We start from the raw sequence: 15,774 nt of genomic DNA on the forward strand, positions 1-15,774 counted from the left end.
AAACTACATGTCACTTCTTACCACTGGCAAAACTTATTTGAAGAGTGTATCATCTCGCTTGTTCCCTTTCCAGTAACACTCCTGTCCTCACTAGAGGGGTTTAGACTTCAGGAATTCCTTTCTATACGGTATTTTCTCTTGGGCACCCAGGGAGAGGGAAGGACGACTCTCAGGGTAGAAGTCCACATTTCCCAACAGGCGCTCGGGGGTACGAGATTCGTTCCCCGTGGGAAGAGTGGTCAAGGGCTTCCCAGTAGTCGTCAACACTTCCCCTTGAGTGTAATGCTGCAGGAGTACAGTCCAGACCCTCAGTGGAATCGCGGTCGGTTTAGCTCCGGCAGTTGGGTCCCAGGGAATTCTGGGAAGTGTAGTCCAGACGCTCAGTGGAGTCGCGGTCAGTGTGGCTCCGGCTGGCGGGTCCCGGGGAATTCTGGGAAGTGGAGTCCAAACATTCGGCGGAGTCGCGGACACTTCCGCTCGGGGACTGAGGTTGCTGCAGTTTTTCCGCGATAGTTTGGGGCAGTTCCGCGCGTTGCAGACCCTTCTGAATTTCCTGGACCTACGCATTGGATCCTCAAAGAACTGGTGATCGAATTAGGGGAAAGGGGGCCTCGTCGGAGAGTAGAGGTTTGGAGGGGCAAGGGCCGCTGTTTGCGTTCTCGTCCGTGGCACCTTCTTGGGCTTGGGTCTGTCTCGCTTCCCGGGGGCATTGGTACTTGGTTGGGTCGCGTCTCACCTGGTTTCAGGGTTTCCGGGGCTCTGAGCTCGCCCACTCCGCCCCCTGCACCCCACGCGCGTGGCCACTTCTTCGCGATATAACGTTGGGGTGTTAATCTCCTTGGGTTTCCCGTTACTGTTCTTTAAAATGGGGACTTTAGGGCCATCCTAATGGAATCGTTTTGGGAACTGGAAGAGGTAACACAAATGAGAGCCTTAAAGCAGTCCCTGTCACTTGGTGACTGGTGGTCTCTTGTTAATTTCCCACGAAGGACCGGGTGGGGTCAGAGCTCCAGCTGCAGGGGCCTCGGCCCTTCTCCCTGATCCCTGCAGGACGCCGGATGATCCCGGAAGCCTTCTGACCTCTTTTTAGGAGAGCGAGGGTTGCGTCCACTTTCATGAAGGGAAAGGAGCATTTAACTTTTATGGGGGACGGCGACGCGGTCAAGGTGTTTCACAGCTTTCTCGTTCCCCACCCCGACCTTTCCAAAAGAGCTGCAGGGAGGGACTTCTTGGCTTCTGAGGGCAAAGCTCTACGTGAGTGGTCCTTGGCTCTTTGACCGAGATGCTCACCCCAACCGAGAGTGTATAGGTTGTGTCCTCGGGCATGGGGGTCGATAATAATTAAGTCTTAATTAGTAACTTCATTCTAAGGGCTTTATACAAATAAATTTACGCCACACCGTGGCTCTGTGGAGAAGTATTGCTTTTTTCTATTTTAAAAACGAAAGTGAGACACAGAGCGCATAGGCACCCGACTAGTGAGAGGTGGAGCTGGGGTTGGAACCTAAGCAGTCTGGGTCAGAGCCTGATTTGATCTTCTCTTGGGATACGTTGTCATTGAGGCAGATGAACTAGTTGGACTTAGGTGGGGAAAGCAAGACTTAGGGGCTTGAAATTTTCTGAGTTTCTAAAAATGTTGTCAACTATTTTGTTTCAATCATTACAAATATTTTGTATTCTTATAGAACCATGTCATTGTACAGCATTCTATTTTTCTTTATTAAGAACAAAATGGGCCTGGCGCGGTGGCTTACGCCTGTAATCCCAGCACTTTGGGAGGTCCAGGCGGGCGGATCACGAGGTCAGGAGTTCGAGACCAGCCTGGCCAACATGGTGAAACCGCATCTCTACTAAAAAATAATTACAAAAATTAGCTGGGCGTGGTGGTGGGCGCCTGTAATCCCATCTACTCGGGAGGGTGAGGCAGGAGAATCGTTTGAATCTGGGAGGCGGAGGTTGCAGTGAGCGGAGATCTGCCATTGCACTCCAGTCTGGGCAACAGTGCGAGACTCCGTCTCAAAAAAAAAAAAAAAGAACAAAATGTTTTTATTACCTATGAATCCATGATGTAAAGGTAGCAACTGTTAAGCTCGTAATGTGTTTCTTTCTTTTTGTATATTTATAGGTTTATTTATGAACATTTACAAATTTTTATAATTTTTTTCTTAATATTTCCCCCTTATGTGTTTAACTATGGAAATTTCCAAATGCTGACAGACTAAACTAGTGAATTATCATGTTATATCATACTCATTAATCTCATTATTGTTATTATTTTTCCTATGACTGTTTCCTAAAATTATAAAACTTTTTATTTTCATATCATTTGAAACCTATAGAAAAGTTGCAAAAGTAGCCTAAGAAATTCTTATTTACTCTTTACCCACGTTTGCCAAGTGTTTACATTTTTCCTGTTTGTTTTGTTGATGACCATCAGCTGAATACCACCAGAAACATACCTGTAACCAGAGACAGCTGATTATAGCTTTCTGCAGCAAGGAAGCCCACGTACCAGGGGCTGTCTTGGTAAGTAGAATTTAGGAAGACCTAGTATATGGTTTCACATAACATATTAGATAATTTCAGATTGTATACCAGATAATGTTATTTATTAAATATTAGATATCTATCCAAAGACTGCTAATAGTAGTTTATTGTATTATCTATTATACAGTGCTAGATAACATATTACCTAACTTCATGTTATGTACTCTGCAGTTCTATATTTAAATTTGTTCAATTTTTCACTTAAGGTTCTTACAAGTGTCCCCTACCCATCTGCCACCACCACCTGTGTTCACAGTCTAATTTTATGCATTGCCTTTAATTGTCACATTTCCATAATCTTTAATCTTGAGGATTCTACACCCTTTGTCTTTCTATGCTTGATATTTTTGAAGAGTATAGGCAAGTTATTTTGGAGAAAGGCATTCATTTGGAGTTGTGTCTGATGTAATTCATGTGCGGGTTCACATTATGCATTGTTGGTAGGGATACCACAGAAGTGGTGAAATGCGGGTTCAGATTATGCATTGTTGGTAGGGATACCACAGAAGTGGTGAAATGCGGGTTCAGATTATGCATTGTTGGTAGGGATACCACAGAAGTGCTGAAATGTCCTTTTCATTGCAACATAACAGGGTCCAAGTGATGTCAGTTTGTCTCTTCATTGGTGATCTCAACCTTGTCCACTTGGCCGAGACGCTGTCTTTCAGATTTCTCCACTATAAAGTTACTTAAAAAAAATGGAAAAGAATAAAGTTTCTTAGGAGTAGATAACATTATTAGTGGGCATTCAGCTGTAAAATGACCTTCTCCTCCATTTACTCTTTGTTCAACTACAAATATTCTATCAATATGGCCTTAGAATTGACTCTTAAGTTAGATAACGTGTACATTAACCATTATTTTTTCCAACCTATTGTATCATATAACTTACTTATATCAGGTGTACATCCAGTGATCATTAGACAGTTTGCTGAATGGAGTAACCATCACCACAATTTGGTGATCATTTCATGCTCATATTGATCTCCTCCTGCCTACTTATGGTTAGACTTCATTCTCACTCAGATCTGAAGCAATCACTAATCAGTTTTCTCTATGCATTTTCCTACCCAGACATTTTATAGAAATGGAATCCTGCAATATGTGGTCCTTTTTAACTGGCTTCTTTCATTTAGCAATAATGTTTCAAAGGTTCATGTATGTTGTAGCATGAGTCAGTACTTCATTTCTTTAAATTTCCAAGTAAGATTCCATTGTATGGATAGACCATGATTTGTCTATTCATTTACCCACAGGAGGGCATTTTGGTTGTGCCGTTTTGGGTTTTTATGATTAATGCTGCTTTGAACAGTCATGTGCCAATTCACAATACACATCCCTGTTGGTGGGTGGCATCCCTGGCCACCTTTTCATGTCTCTTTTTCTGCCTTTCCTGGCACTTTGCAGGCACAATTCTGCTTTCCCAGGAACTGCATCACTCAGGACTCTGCAAGTTTCCAGAAGTAAGAGGGAAAATGACCACGTTCAAGGTGGGTAGGACTTGCTTCTATTACTCTTAAAATTCCCTCTCAGTACTTAAATTGTCACAAGTTTTCCTCTGTCTTGGGAAGACTCAAGGAGAAAAACAGACATTTGAGGATCTCTTGTGTACCATGTACTTCCTTTGTTACTTTTGAGTGGATTTTGCATTTGTTTTTACTACTTGTTTTCTTGTATCATTTATTCTATGGAGTAGACAAGATTGTAGGAATGGATAATTATTTCATTATACTACTTCTCTGCTCACACATTAGCTATTTTTATCCTGTGATACTCTTCCTCATGTGCATTCATAACTGTATTTGTATTGGTGATGTTAATCTAATTTAAATTGCACTCTTTGTATTTAATATTATATAATGTTCATTTTTAATGGTTGCACCATATTCCCATTTAATCAATGTTCCTTTTTAATTACTTTATACTTCCAGACACCAGGAACTCAGTTTTGAAAGGCTACTTTTGATGTGTGCCACGTTGGCTGTTTTGTAGATAGAGTATCCATATGTGGCACATCATGGCAGGCTGTAACTGTGGCTTCACACAAGGATTGCTGGAAGTTTCCACACAGGAAGATCTAGATTCTCTTTCCCCCATGCCTGAGTCATGCCTTCTGTGTCTTTTATTTACTGGCCTTTCTTTATTCCTTTATATATTAAGGAATTTGACCAAAGTAATATGTAAGCTAATTTTTTTTTTTTTTGAGATGGAGTTTCACTCTTGTTGCCCAGGCTGGAGTGCAATGGTGCAATCTCGGCTCACTGCAGCCTCTGCCTCCCAGGTTCGAGGGATTCTCCTGTCTCAGCCTCCTGAGTGGCTGGGGTTACAGGCATGCGTCACCATGCCTAATTTTGTATTTTTAGTAGAGACAGGGTTTCTCCATGTTGGTCAGGCTGGTCTCGAACTCCCGACCTCAGGTGATCCACCTGCCTTGGCCTCCCAAAGTGCTGGAATTACAGGCGTGAGCCACCGCGCCCAGCCTAACCTAAATTTTTTGTGCATGATACTAGAAAATTTGCCAGTCATTTGTGTTTTGTTTCTTCATTTACTCCTCAGAACAGCTGAATGAGGCTGTTCTTATCTTCCTCTTAAACACATGAAATATGAGAAACCTGCTCGGGTTCAGACAGGAGACCAAGGGTCAAGAATATTAGTTATTTTAGCCTTTTTACTCAGTTGAAAGAGAGAGAAAAAGAAAGAGAGAATTCTCCATTGAGGGAACTGTGCCCTGTGGTGTGGGTGTCTGGAGTGTCCTGTTGAGTGATGATGTCCACAGGTGGCATCGCTCCTCCCTGGACCTACCTTGGGAGGGGGGCATCTTCTCTTCCTGTCGTGGTACCTCTTCCATGGCCCCCAGCACTTCAGGCACCCAAGGACGGCAATTACCACAATTGTTATAGAATATTTTAAAATTCATTATGGGAAAAGATGCCTTACACAAACCAGAAAATGTAACAGTCTAAGGTGAAAATATTTACCATTTGGATATCTAAAACAAGATACAATCCAAAATAAGAATCTTACGCCCAGACCAGGGAAGAAAATCCAAAGAAATGCGAATAAAGGACATTACCAGGAATGTATAGAAGGAGAAAAACAGATGTCAATAAATATTTGAAAAGATGGTGGTATTCATTTATAATCAAATAAGTGAGAATAAAAAAACAAAATCATGGCCAGGCCTGTGACTCACACCTATAATCCTGGCACTTTAGGAGGCTTAGGAAGGAGGATTGTATGAAACCAGGAGCTCAAGACCATCCTGGGAAACATAGCAAGACTCTTATCTCTACAAAAAGAAAAAAAAGAAAAAAACAATTTCTTCCTAATCAGATTACCAAAGTAATGGGAAAATTGATAACTTGCTTTTGGCTATGTTAAGAAAAACCAGAATAATGTATCCCCTTGAAAGATTTTGAAGTTAGGTAAAAAAAAAAAAATTGAGAAAACATGACATAATCATAATTTTAAATTTCTGACATTTTGTTATTTAAAACTTACTTTAAATAGGAGAGTAAGATCTACCTGAAATGTTCTTTATTGGATTGGTAATCATGGAAAAGATATAAAATTAAATATTCATTATTTAGAATAACAATAGATTAGTTCCATGGAACACTATGCAGACATGAGATAAAATCAACAACAATTGACAAAAATAAAAATAGCTAATGTTTATTAAGTATTCAGTCTTGCTACACACTTTTCCCCAGTAACATATGTATATTCCACTGTTTAATTATTTGAAAACTATATCATGTGACGATCATTATATAGAGAGGAAAGTAATGCATTCAGGCCAACTTGTCCAAGGTCACATGACTGGAAAGGGACAGAGCCTTATATATGCGCTGTAAGGCACGCTGGCTACAGATCATGACATTCAATGTTGCAATTAATGTATGTAGTTTTTGCCTGGAGAGTACAGAGGACTCACTGCATAACTACTCAAACATGTCACCATAAGCTTGTCAGTTTGGCAAATGTTGAAGAAAAACAATAACATCCAGGGTTTGAGTTTGAGAGAGGAAGACAATGGGCATTATCAAACAAAGTCAGGACTGAATTGCTAAACGTTGCTGAGGGTGATTGTCAAGATTTGTCAAAACATATATATGTGTAGCCCAGGACGCCACATTTAGAGTCCTAGAGGGTTACTTACAAGAAGACTCAATGATTGCATGAAGTAAAAATACAGGAGGTCTTTTTCATCTTTGTGTTTCTGGTGGAACTCAGGGAAATCAGTCATTGTCAGGATACAGACAGAATGAGTAGGAAATCTATGAGTTGACCTATGTCTCTCAAGATCCAAAACAACTTCCCACCCCTCCCCTCTGTCTGCTCAGTGCCACACCTCTCCCAGGAATCATTGGTCATGAGACTGAGATTGCATATGTTTGATGCTATAGGAGGCAATGACCTTCAAGGACGTGGCTGTGGTCTTCACTGAGGAAGAGCTGGGGCTGCTGGACCTTGCTCAGAGGAAGCTGTATCGAGATGTGATGCTGGAGAACTTCAGGAACCTGCTCTCAGTGGGTGAGGACAGGCACCCTCTGTAACTGAACGTCAGGCCCCAGAAGTGGCTTTGTATCCTAGGGTACAAAGTTTCAAGTCTTAATTAGTAACTTGAACCTATGGTTCAAGTTTGAGTGTGCAGTAAGAACCTAAATTTCTGGTAAACTTTACCTTGATATTACCTAGAATGTGTTGGGATTAAGCATGTAAGTTTGCCTGTTTGCAGGACATCAAGCATTCCACAGGGATACTTTCCACTTCCTAAGGGAAGAAAAGATTTGGATGATGAAGACAGCAATCCAAAGGGAAGGGAATTCAGGTAAGAATCAAGCAACTATGAATCCCTGTATGTCTCTTCCACCTGTTTTACTTCTGTCCATGCTCAAATCCATTGCCCTGTCCTAAATGGCCAAACCTCTTTCTTGGATTATTGACAACCATCTTACACCTGGTGGCCCTGACGCCCGCCTTCCCATCCTGACATCTGTTCTCATAGCAGCCAAAGTGATCCTTAGGAAATGTAAGTCAGATTGCCATTCCTCAGCTCAAAAGCCTGTTTGGCTTATTTTTATTAAAGTTACAACCTCTTTAGTTGACTTTTAGAGACCCTGTGATCTGCTCTTCATCCCCTCCCTGCCACCTCTCTAACTACATCTCCTGTCCTCTCCTTCTTGCTCTGTCTTTACCAGCCACTTTATTCTCCCTGCTGTTTCTCTGTCCTCCCAAGGGCACTGTGTTGCCTTTTGCTGGTACCCAGTGACCACAGACTGAGCAGACTGAGAGACAAACATTTATTATTTTTGTGTTCTTTAGGGATGAAGTCTGATACATCTCACTGGGCAATTATCAAGTTGTCTGTAGGGCTTCATGTTTTCTGGATGCTCTTGGGGAGAAGCCTTTACTTTAGTTTATCAGTGTCTAGGCACTGTCCATACTCCTTGGCTCTTGCTTCCCTTCCTCCATCTTCAAAGGCAGCAACTTGCATCCCCATAGTCATGCTCCCTCTGCCACTCTTCTTATGCCTTCCTCTTTCACCTTTTGGGTCCCTTGTAATTGTTTTGATCACTCCTGGATAATCCAGGATGATCTTTCTGTTCTCTGGTTAACTGACTAGCAACCTTAATTGCATCTACAACCTCTGTTCCCCTGCTGTATAACAACGTGATCATAAGTCCTGGGGACTGGATGTGGACATCTTTTAGGAACCATTATTCTGTCTCTACAGAAGCTTCTGTCTCAGCCCTTACTTGCTCATCTCAGACACTGGGATACTCTGTCACCTCAAAACCTTCTGGCATCTCCTTCAGTTATTCAGGTTTCTTTTCAGTTTTAAAGTCATGAGAGAAGCCATCCCAAACCACTCTCTTTATAATTCCATTCTGTTTTGATTCTTCTTGTGCTCTCTTGTACCAAGTCTCACATACTTCTGTTTATCTGTCACTTCTACATGCTGGACTATAATGTCTAAGGAATTTTAACTCTTCGTGGCTGTATTTTCAGTGCCTAGAATGGTCCTGGTACATGGCAGGTTTCCAAATTTTTGTTAACCTGATATATGAGCTAATGAATGGGGTGACTTCACTGTCTCCTGAAATTATGGAGAGAGCTAATAAGTGAAACACAAACTACGGTGAAAGAGAGATGTTGCACAACATGTTTTTTGTCTTCCAATGGCCATGTATTTAATTACAATGTTCTTAGATTCCGTTATTTGATTGCCTTGTGTGTTTACGGTGGACCCACATCCCATGGAAACTTCTAAGCATTCTATTTATTACCATACTGAGCTATATGCCTTCCATGTGACTTATCCTGGAGCTTTTCATAGGAAGCATATTCATTTCTGGAAAGAAATCATTTTTGAATGAGCATTCTGATGTCTACTAGTGAGACAGCTCTTCTACAAGGGGAAAAAATTCTCCATTTTGTGATGTGTCAGATAATAACCAGCTTCCCAGCTAGCTTTCCTTTGAGAGATTTACCCATCTGCAGCCCATTTGCCTTTCCAAAGTCTGCATGCACGTCACTGACCCCAGGTTTCTTCTTCTCCTGGATGGGGAAGAATGAGGAAGAGAGCAACACAATTCATGCAGCTGAACATTGCCTATATTTCTGGTCATCTTTGTTCAAAAATATGTATATTTCTGCATCTTCATTGTATACAGATTTAATTGTTAAAAACATAAAAGAATATAGATTTTACAACATAATTTTTCCTTTATTTTTTAGAGACCTAGTGCTCTATTTTCAACTTTATAACTTGGAAGGAATCAGGAAATTGCCCTCTCAAAATATCGACATCCTGAAAGAGACTCTCTCTTCTCCCCAAAAACCTCTTAAGTAACAGTGTGTTAAATATATCCATACTCCAGCGTGTACCATTGGGTACATATTTACCTATTACTGTTTTTCCAAGATTCAACCTTGGAAGTTAACTTTCCATTTGACTGACTTAATTTAGGACTTGGTAATATCCTGACCAAAGTTTTCAACATTTGTATGATTGTGAGTCATAGTAAGAAACACATCTTTCACCATAACCAGGACAAACATTTTTCATGCATATAGATGTCTATGGGTTACTTCAGTAGGCATTTCATGAAATGATACCTTTCTTGCTTGTCATGAAGATGTGATCATTTCTTTTCTAGTTCTTTTTCTCTAAATGCTCATTAGAAGGTTTTAAATTTATAGCTCACTTTTTGTCTATATTCTTCCATTTGGAAATAAGTATAAAGGAGTATTTATCTATATCATATATTTTCTGCCCTCTTTTTTCTTCTTTTTTTATTTTTTTGAGACAGGGTCTCACTCTGTCACCCATGCTGGAGAGCATTGGCATGATCTCAGCTCACGGCAACCTCTGCCTCCTGAGTTCACATGATTCTCATACTTCGGCCTCCCACGTAGCTGGGATTATAGGCGTGCACCACCACACCTGGCTAATTTTTGTATTTTTAGTAGAGACAGGGTTTCACCATGTTAATCAGGGCTGGTCACCAACTCCTGGGTTCAAGCAATCTGCCCGCCTTGGCCTCTCAAAGTGCTGAAATTACAGACATGAGCCACTGTGCCTAGCCTCTGCTCTTTTTTATTTTAATGAGAGTCTAATATCCCCACATGGAACCAACCAGGGCATGACCTCTCAGGCATTCTTTTTATCCCAAGTGTTCTCACCACCTTTCATTGTCTCATCAGGAACATCACCCTTTCTTTACCCCTGTCAGGTCCAACCTTTCAGATTCCCATCAAAACTGGTTGTCTGTTTCTTACCTATTTCAGTTAACCAAATTATTGTTCACATCTACAGAAAAATAAAATTAAAGATACATGTTATGTAAAATTCTTGTGTAGGAATATTATGAATATGTAGATATAAACACTCCTAGGCCTTTGATATTATTGTGAAGAGTTTAACTGGCTGCACAGTTTAGAGCAAGAGTTTACAGAAGATCACTCTCACTTCACACCAACTGCAAGTGTGGGGATTTCCCAAAACTACCTTCACATTCAGTAATTACCTAGAAAGATAAGCAGAACTCACTGAATGCTTTTATACTAAAAGTTACGGATATTTACAGGGTAGAGATGCACATTACATTTCACCAAGAGAAAAGTAAGAAACAGTTCTGGGAAGTACCAAATGAGGATCTTGTATTGTATTCTCCCCATAGAGTAGGATGCGTTAAATTCCCAGAATTAAGGTGTGACGTAGAGAGTACAGCGAATCAGGGAAGCTCACCTGAGCCTTTTTTTTTTTTTTTTTTTTTGAGACGGAGTCTCGCTCTGTCACCCAGGCTGGAGTGCAGTGGCGTGATCTCAGCTCACTGCAAGCTCCAACTCCTGGGTTCTTGCCATTCTCCTGCCTCAGCCTCCCGAGTAGCTGGGACTACAGGCGCCCGCCACCACGTCTGGCTAATTTTTTTGTATTTTTAGTAGAGATGGGGTTTCACCATGTTAGCCAGGATGGTTTCGATCTCCTGACCTTGTGATCCGCCCGCTTCGGCCTCCCGAAGTGCTGGGATTACAGGCGTGAGCCACCGCGCCCAGCCGAGCCCTGGTTTTACAAGTAATTTTTGAGGCTCCCTTACATAGCCATTATTTGTTGATTGATTCCCATGTGGCTAGTCAGTCTCCTGGGCCACTGATTCCATGTAATCTAAAGCCTCATCTTAAATCACGTTGCTCTTTGTGACATAGGGGGCACCAACCCCCAAAGGCGTGGCCAGCCACAACCCTAAATCATATTGTTTCACTTTCCAGTGACCTAGTTTTACTCTCAAGCAAACAAAGACACTCTCCTCAGGCATAAACTCCTAGACATTACCTCTCAAATCCTGAGGAAAACATCTAGACCTCATTTTGAGTAAGGTTAATATCTTTACTTTGTAAGGATACACAATATAAACACAAATGTACCAAGTCTTGATTATATTACTTTTCTTTAAAATTGGTTTTGATTCATATTTTATTATATACACAATTTATTAGTTTCATAATTTACCATGCAAGATTTTAGACTGATTAGGAAATTCACTAGGAAGAGTAGCAGGTATAATGTTTGTATCATATTAATTTTATTATTGTCTTTTATTTTTATTTTATTAAAAATTTTATTTCAGTAGTCTTTTTTTATTTTATTAAAGTATATACTGGTTTTTGGTTACATGGATGAATTGTCTAATGGTGAAGTCTGAGATTTTAGTGTACCCATCACCTGAGTAGTGTACATTGTACCCAACTTGTAGCTTTTTATCCCTTACCCTACCTTCCGCCCTCCCCATTTTGAGTCTCCATAGTCCATTATATCACTCTGTAGGCCTTTGCATACCCATAGCTTAACTCCCACTTATAAGTGAAAACACGGTATTTGGTTTTCCATTCCTGAGTTACTTCACTTAGAATAATAGCCTCCAGCTCCATCCAAGTTGCTGCAAAAGACATTATTTCATTTTTTTATGGCTGAATAGTATTCCATGGTGAATATATACCATATTTTCTTTATCCACTCATTGGTTGGTGGGCACTTAGGTTGGTTCCATATCTTTGAAATTGTGAATTGTGCTGTAATAAATATAGGCATGCAGGTGTCCTTTTGATGTAATGACTTCTTTTCCTTTGGGTAGATAGTAGTGGGATTGCTGGATCAAATGGTAGATCCACTTTTAGTTCTTCAGAGAATCTCCATACTGTATTTCATAGAGGTTGTACTAATTTACATTCACACCAGCAGTGTATAAACGTTTCTTTTCAACACACCCATGTCAACATCTATTGTTTTTCGTCTTTTATTTCTATCAAGTATTTTACATATGATACTTGGTTTAGTTCGAAATTGGCCTCATCCAAACCAAAGATTATGGTGCACTTGAAAAATACAAACTAAATGTTGTCTATACTCATGAGAGTTTCATGCCATGGCCTAAGTGAAATCTTGATAACACTGAACAAAGGCTTCACTTGTCCTCATCTTTTAATTCTGTATTCTGATAGGAGACAAGATCCAAACTGAGATGGAGACTGTTTCAGAAGCAGGAACACATCAAGAGTGGTCCTTCCAGCAAATCTGGGAAAAAATTGCAAGTGATTTAACCAGGTCTCAAGACTTGGTGATAAATAGCTCTCAGTTCTCCAAAGAAGGTGATTTCCCCTGCCAGACTGAGGCAGGACTATCTGTAATTCACACAAGACAGAAATCTTCCCAGGGCAATGGATATAAACCACCCTTCAGTGATGTCTCCCTCTTTGATTTTCATCAACAATTACACTCAGGAGAGAAGTCTCATACGTGTGATGAGTGTGGAAAAAACTTTTGTTACATCTCAGCCCTTCGTATTCATCAGAGAGTCCACATGGGAGAGAAATGCTATAAGTGTGACGTGTGTGGTAAGGAATTCAGTCAGAGTTCACATCTGCAAACTCATCAGAGAGTCCACACTGGAGAGAAACCGTTCAAATGTGTGGAATGTGGGAAAGGCTTCAGTCGTAGATCAGCACTTAATGTTCATCATAAATTACACACAGGAGAGAAACCTTATAATTGTGAGGAATGCGGGAAGGCCTTCATTCACGATTCCCAGCTTCAAGAACATCAGAGAATCCATACGGGGGAGAAGCCATTCAAATGTGATATATGTGGTAAGAGCTTCTGTGGTAGATCAAGACTTAATAGGCATTCCATGGTTCACACGGCAGAGAAACCATTCCGATGTGATACGTGTGATAAGAGCTTTCGTCAGAGATCAGCACTTAATAGTCATCGCATGATCCACACAGGAGAGAAACCATACAAATGTGAGGAGTGTGGAAAAGGCTTTATTTGTAGGCGAGATCTTTATACGCATCATATGGTCCACACGGGAGAGAAGCCATATAATTGTAAAGAGTGTGGGAAGAGCTTCAGATGGGCCTCGTGTCTTTTGAAACATCAGCGAGTCCACAGTGGAGAAAAACCATTCAAATGTGAAGAATGTGGGAAAGGATTTTACACAAATTCACAATGCTATTCCCACCAGAGATCCCATAGTGGAGAAAAACCATACAAATGTGTGGAGTGTGGGAAGGGCTACAAAAGGAGGTTGGATCTTGACTTTCACCAGCGCGTCCATACAGGAGAGAAACTGTATAATTGTAAGGAATGTGGGAAGAGCTTTAGTCGGGCCCCATGTCTTTTGAAACATGAGAGACTCCACAGTGGAGAAAAACCATTCCAATGTGAAGAGTGTGGGAAGAGGTTTACTCAAAATTCACATCTTCATTCCCATCAGAGAGTTCACACTGGAGAAAAGCCATACAAATGTGAGAAGTGTGGAAAGGGCTACAATAGTAAGTTTAATCTTGATATGCACCAGAAGGTCCACACAGGAGAGAGACCATACAATTGTAAGGAATGTGGGAAGAGTTTTGGCTGGGCCTCGTGTCTTTTGAAACATCAGAGACTGCACAGTGGAGAAAAACCATTCAAATGTGAAGAGTGTGGGAAAAGATTTACTCAGAATTCACAGCTTCATTCTCATCAAAGAGTGCACACTGGAGAAAAGCCATACAAATGTGATGAGTGTGGGAAGGGCTTCAGCTGGTCCTCAACTCGTCTGACCCATCAGAGACGCCACAGCAGAGAAACACCTCTCAAATGTGAGCAGCATGGGAAGAACATTGTACAGAATTCATTCTCTAAAGTGCAAGAAAAAGTTCACAGTGTAGAAAAGCCATACAAATGTGAGGACTGTGGGAAGGGCTACAACAGGCGCTTGAATCTTGATATGCATCAGAGGGTCCACATGGGAGAGAAAACATGGAAGTGTAGGGAGTGTGATATGTGCTTTAGTCAGGCCTCAAGCCTTCGACTTCATCAGAATGTTCATGTTGGAGAAAAACCTTAGTGATGTGATGGTGCAATAAAGTCTTCACTCAGTCTTCATGAATGCAGTCTCATCTGAAAGTTCACAAAGGAGAGACACATTAAAATATGAGGCACATAGTAAGCACTTCCCTTTGAGTATTTTATCTCTGAATCCATGCTGGTGATAAATTTCACCCATTCTTGGAAGAGAGAAAACATTTGTTTAAGATAACATCAGTGCTTCAGCCATAGCTCAGCATGCCCCAGTAGTCTCAGGACCACCATAATGGAGAATCCTTGTAAATGGTGCAATAAAGCTTCATTCAGAAGTTTGATAATTACAGCTATCATTCAGGAGACAGGCCTTAGAAAGAGTAAGAGTTCATGAATTTACCAGACTAATGGTGGACATGTCCAAATTGATGTCCACTAGAATGTAAGCTACATGTGTCTTTCTTTGCTGCTAAATCGTCACAGCCTTAACATGGATTAGCACTTTGTATGTGTTCAGTACTTGTTTGTTAAATCAATGAAAGGATAAAACATATGTATGGATTTGGATACAATTTTGTGTATCCAAAAAGGGAAGCCTGCAAAAAATAATTCTGGGAAACATGAGTTGAAATGCAGAGTAAACTCAGTACTGCAATCCATAGCAATATTTTGCATATTATTATTTTTTCTTTTAAATTTTTTTCTTGATCAGATTTATCATATTCATTGAATATTATTTTATTGCACTTGGCTCCTGGCTTCCCCCCATCCTGTGCTCTGAAGTCAGAGTATTATTTGTGGCTCTATGAAATGTCCGTTGCTTGTATACGGTATAAATTTAATTATCTTTTGTAGTTTTTCTCACAGTATAGACTGAAAAGGTTTGGTTAATTTTGCAATAACAGACCACTGCATATTTCACAATTAAGTGTTTTCAACAGTATTAAGGCAAGATTTACAGTAACACTTTTCAAGTGCCAGATGTACATTGACAGAAATTTTCTTAGTCAATCCTAGATTGATCATGATTTGTGATTTCTATGCAGGCCTTGGTATGATTGCCTTTTAATTGCTGTACAATTTTTTTTTTAACTTCTCTGGTATAAAATATTCTAAATTTGAAGGACAGCTTTTGTCAACCTTCTTATCCAATATTCTTCCACCAACGCTATGAAACAGGAAGAGAAAATGGAGTTTGGTAATTTCATCAAATATATTCATTATTGGGGGCAGGAGTAACATTTAAATCCTCCTCTTTATTGCTGGCAGTAAAAATATGTCTTTTGGAGAGCAGAACATGCCAGAATGTATAAGGTGCAACTGTTTGATATGAAAACCATAGGATAGGAAACTATGCCTATGACACTAAAACTCCA

The 15,774-nt window shown here is 40.5% G+C and overlaps 1 protein-coding gene across 2 annotated transcripts; it reads left to right on the forward strand.

The window, feature by feature from the left end:
• Nucleotides 1-422: 422 nt before the first annotated feature.
• ZNF224 (zinc finger protein 224) lies at nt 423-15,524 on the forward strand. 2 transcript variants are annotated; one of them, XM_034946193.3, is made up of 6 exons: nt 423-585; nt 2,438-2,526; nt 3,955-4,037; nt 6,957-7,083; nt 7,289-7,381; nt 12,556-15,524. In XM_034946193.3, exons 3-6 carry the CDS (start codon nt 4,023-4,025, stop codon nt 14,442-14,444), a joined length of 2,124 nt encoding a protein of 707 aa, XP_034802084.2. In that variant the 5' UTR covers nt 423-585; nt 2,438-2,526; nt 3,955-4,022; the 3' UTR covers nt 14,445-15,524. The 2 variants fall into 2 exon arrangements, with proteins under 2 accessions (XP_034802084.2, XP_014198204.4); XM_014342718.5 differs by having other exon boundaries at nt 447-627.
• Nucleotides 15,525-15,774: the final 250 nt, after the last annotated feature.

Source organism: Pan paniscus, chromosome 20 (genome assembly GCF_029289425.2).
Source record: "Pan paniscus chromosome 20, NHGRI_mPanPan1-v2.0_pri, whole genome shotgun sequence".
In the NCBI taxonomy this organism is placed as follows: domain Eukaryota; kingdom Metazoa; phylum Chordata; class Mammalia; order Primates; family Hominidae; genus Pan; species Pan paniscus.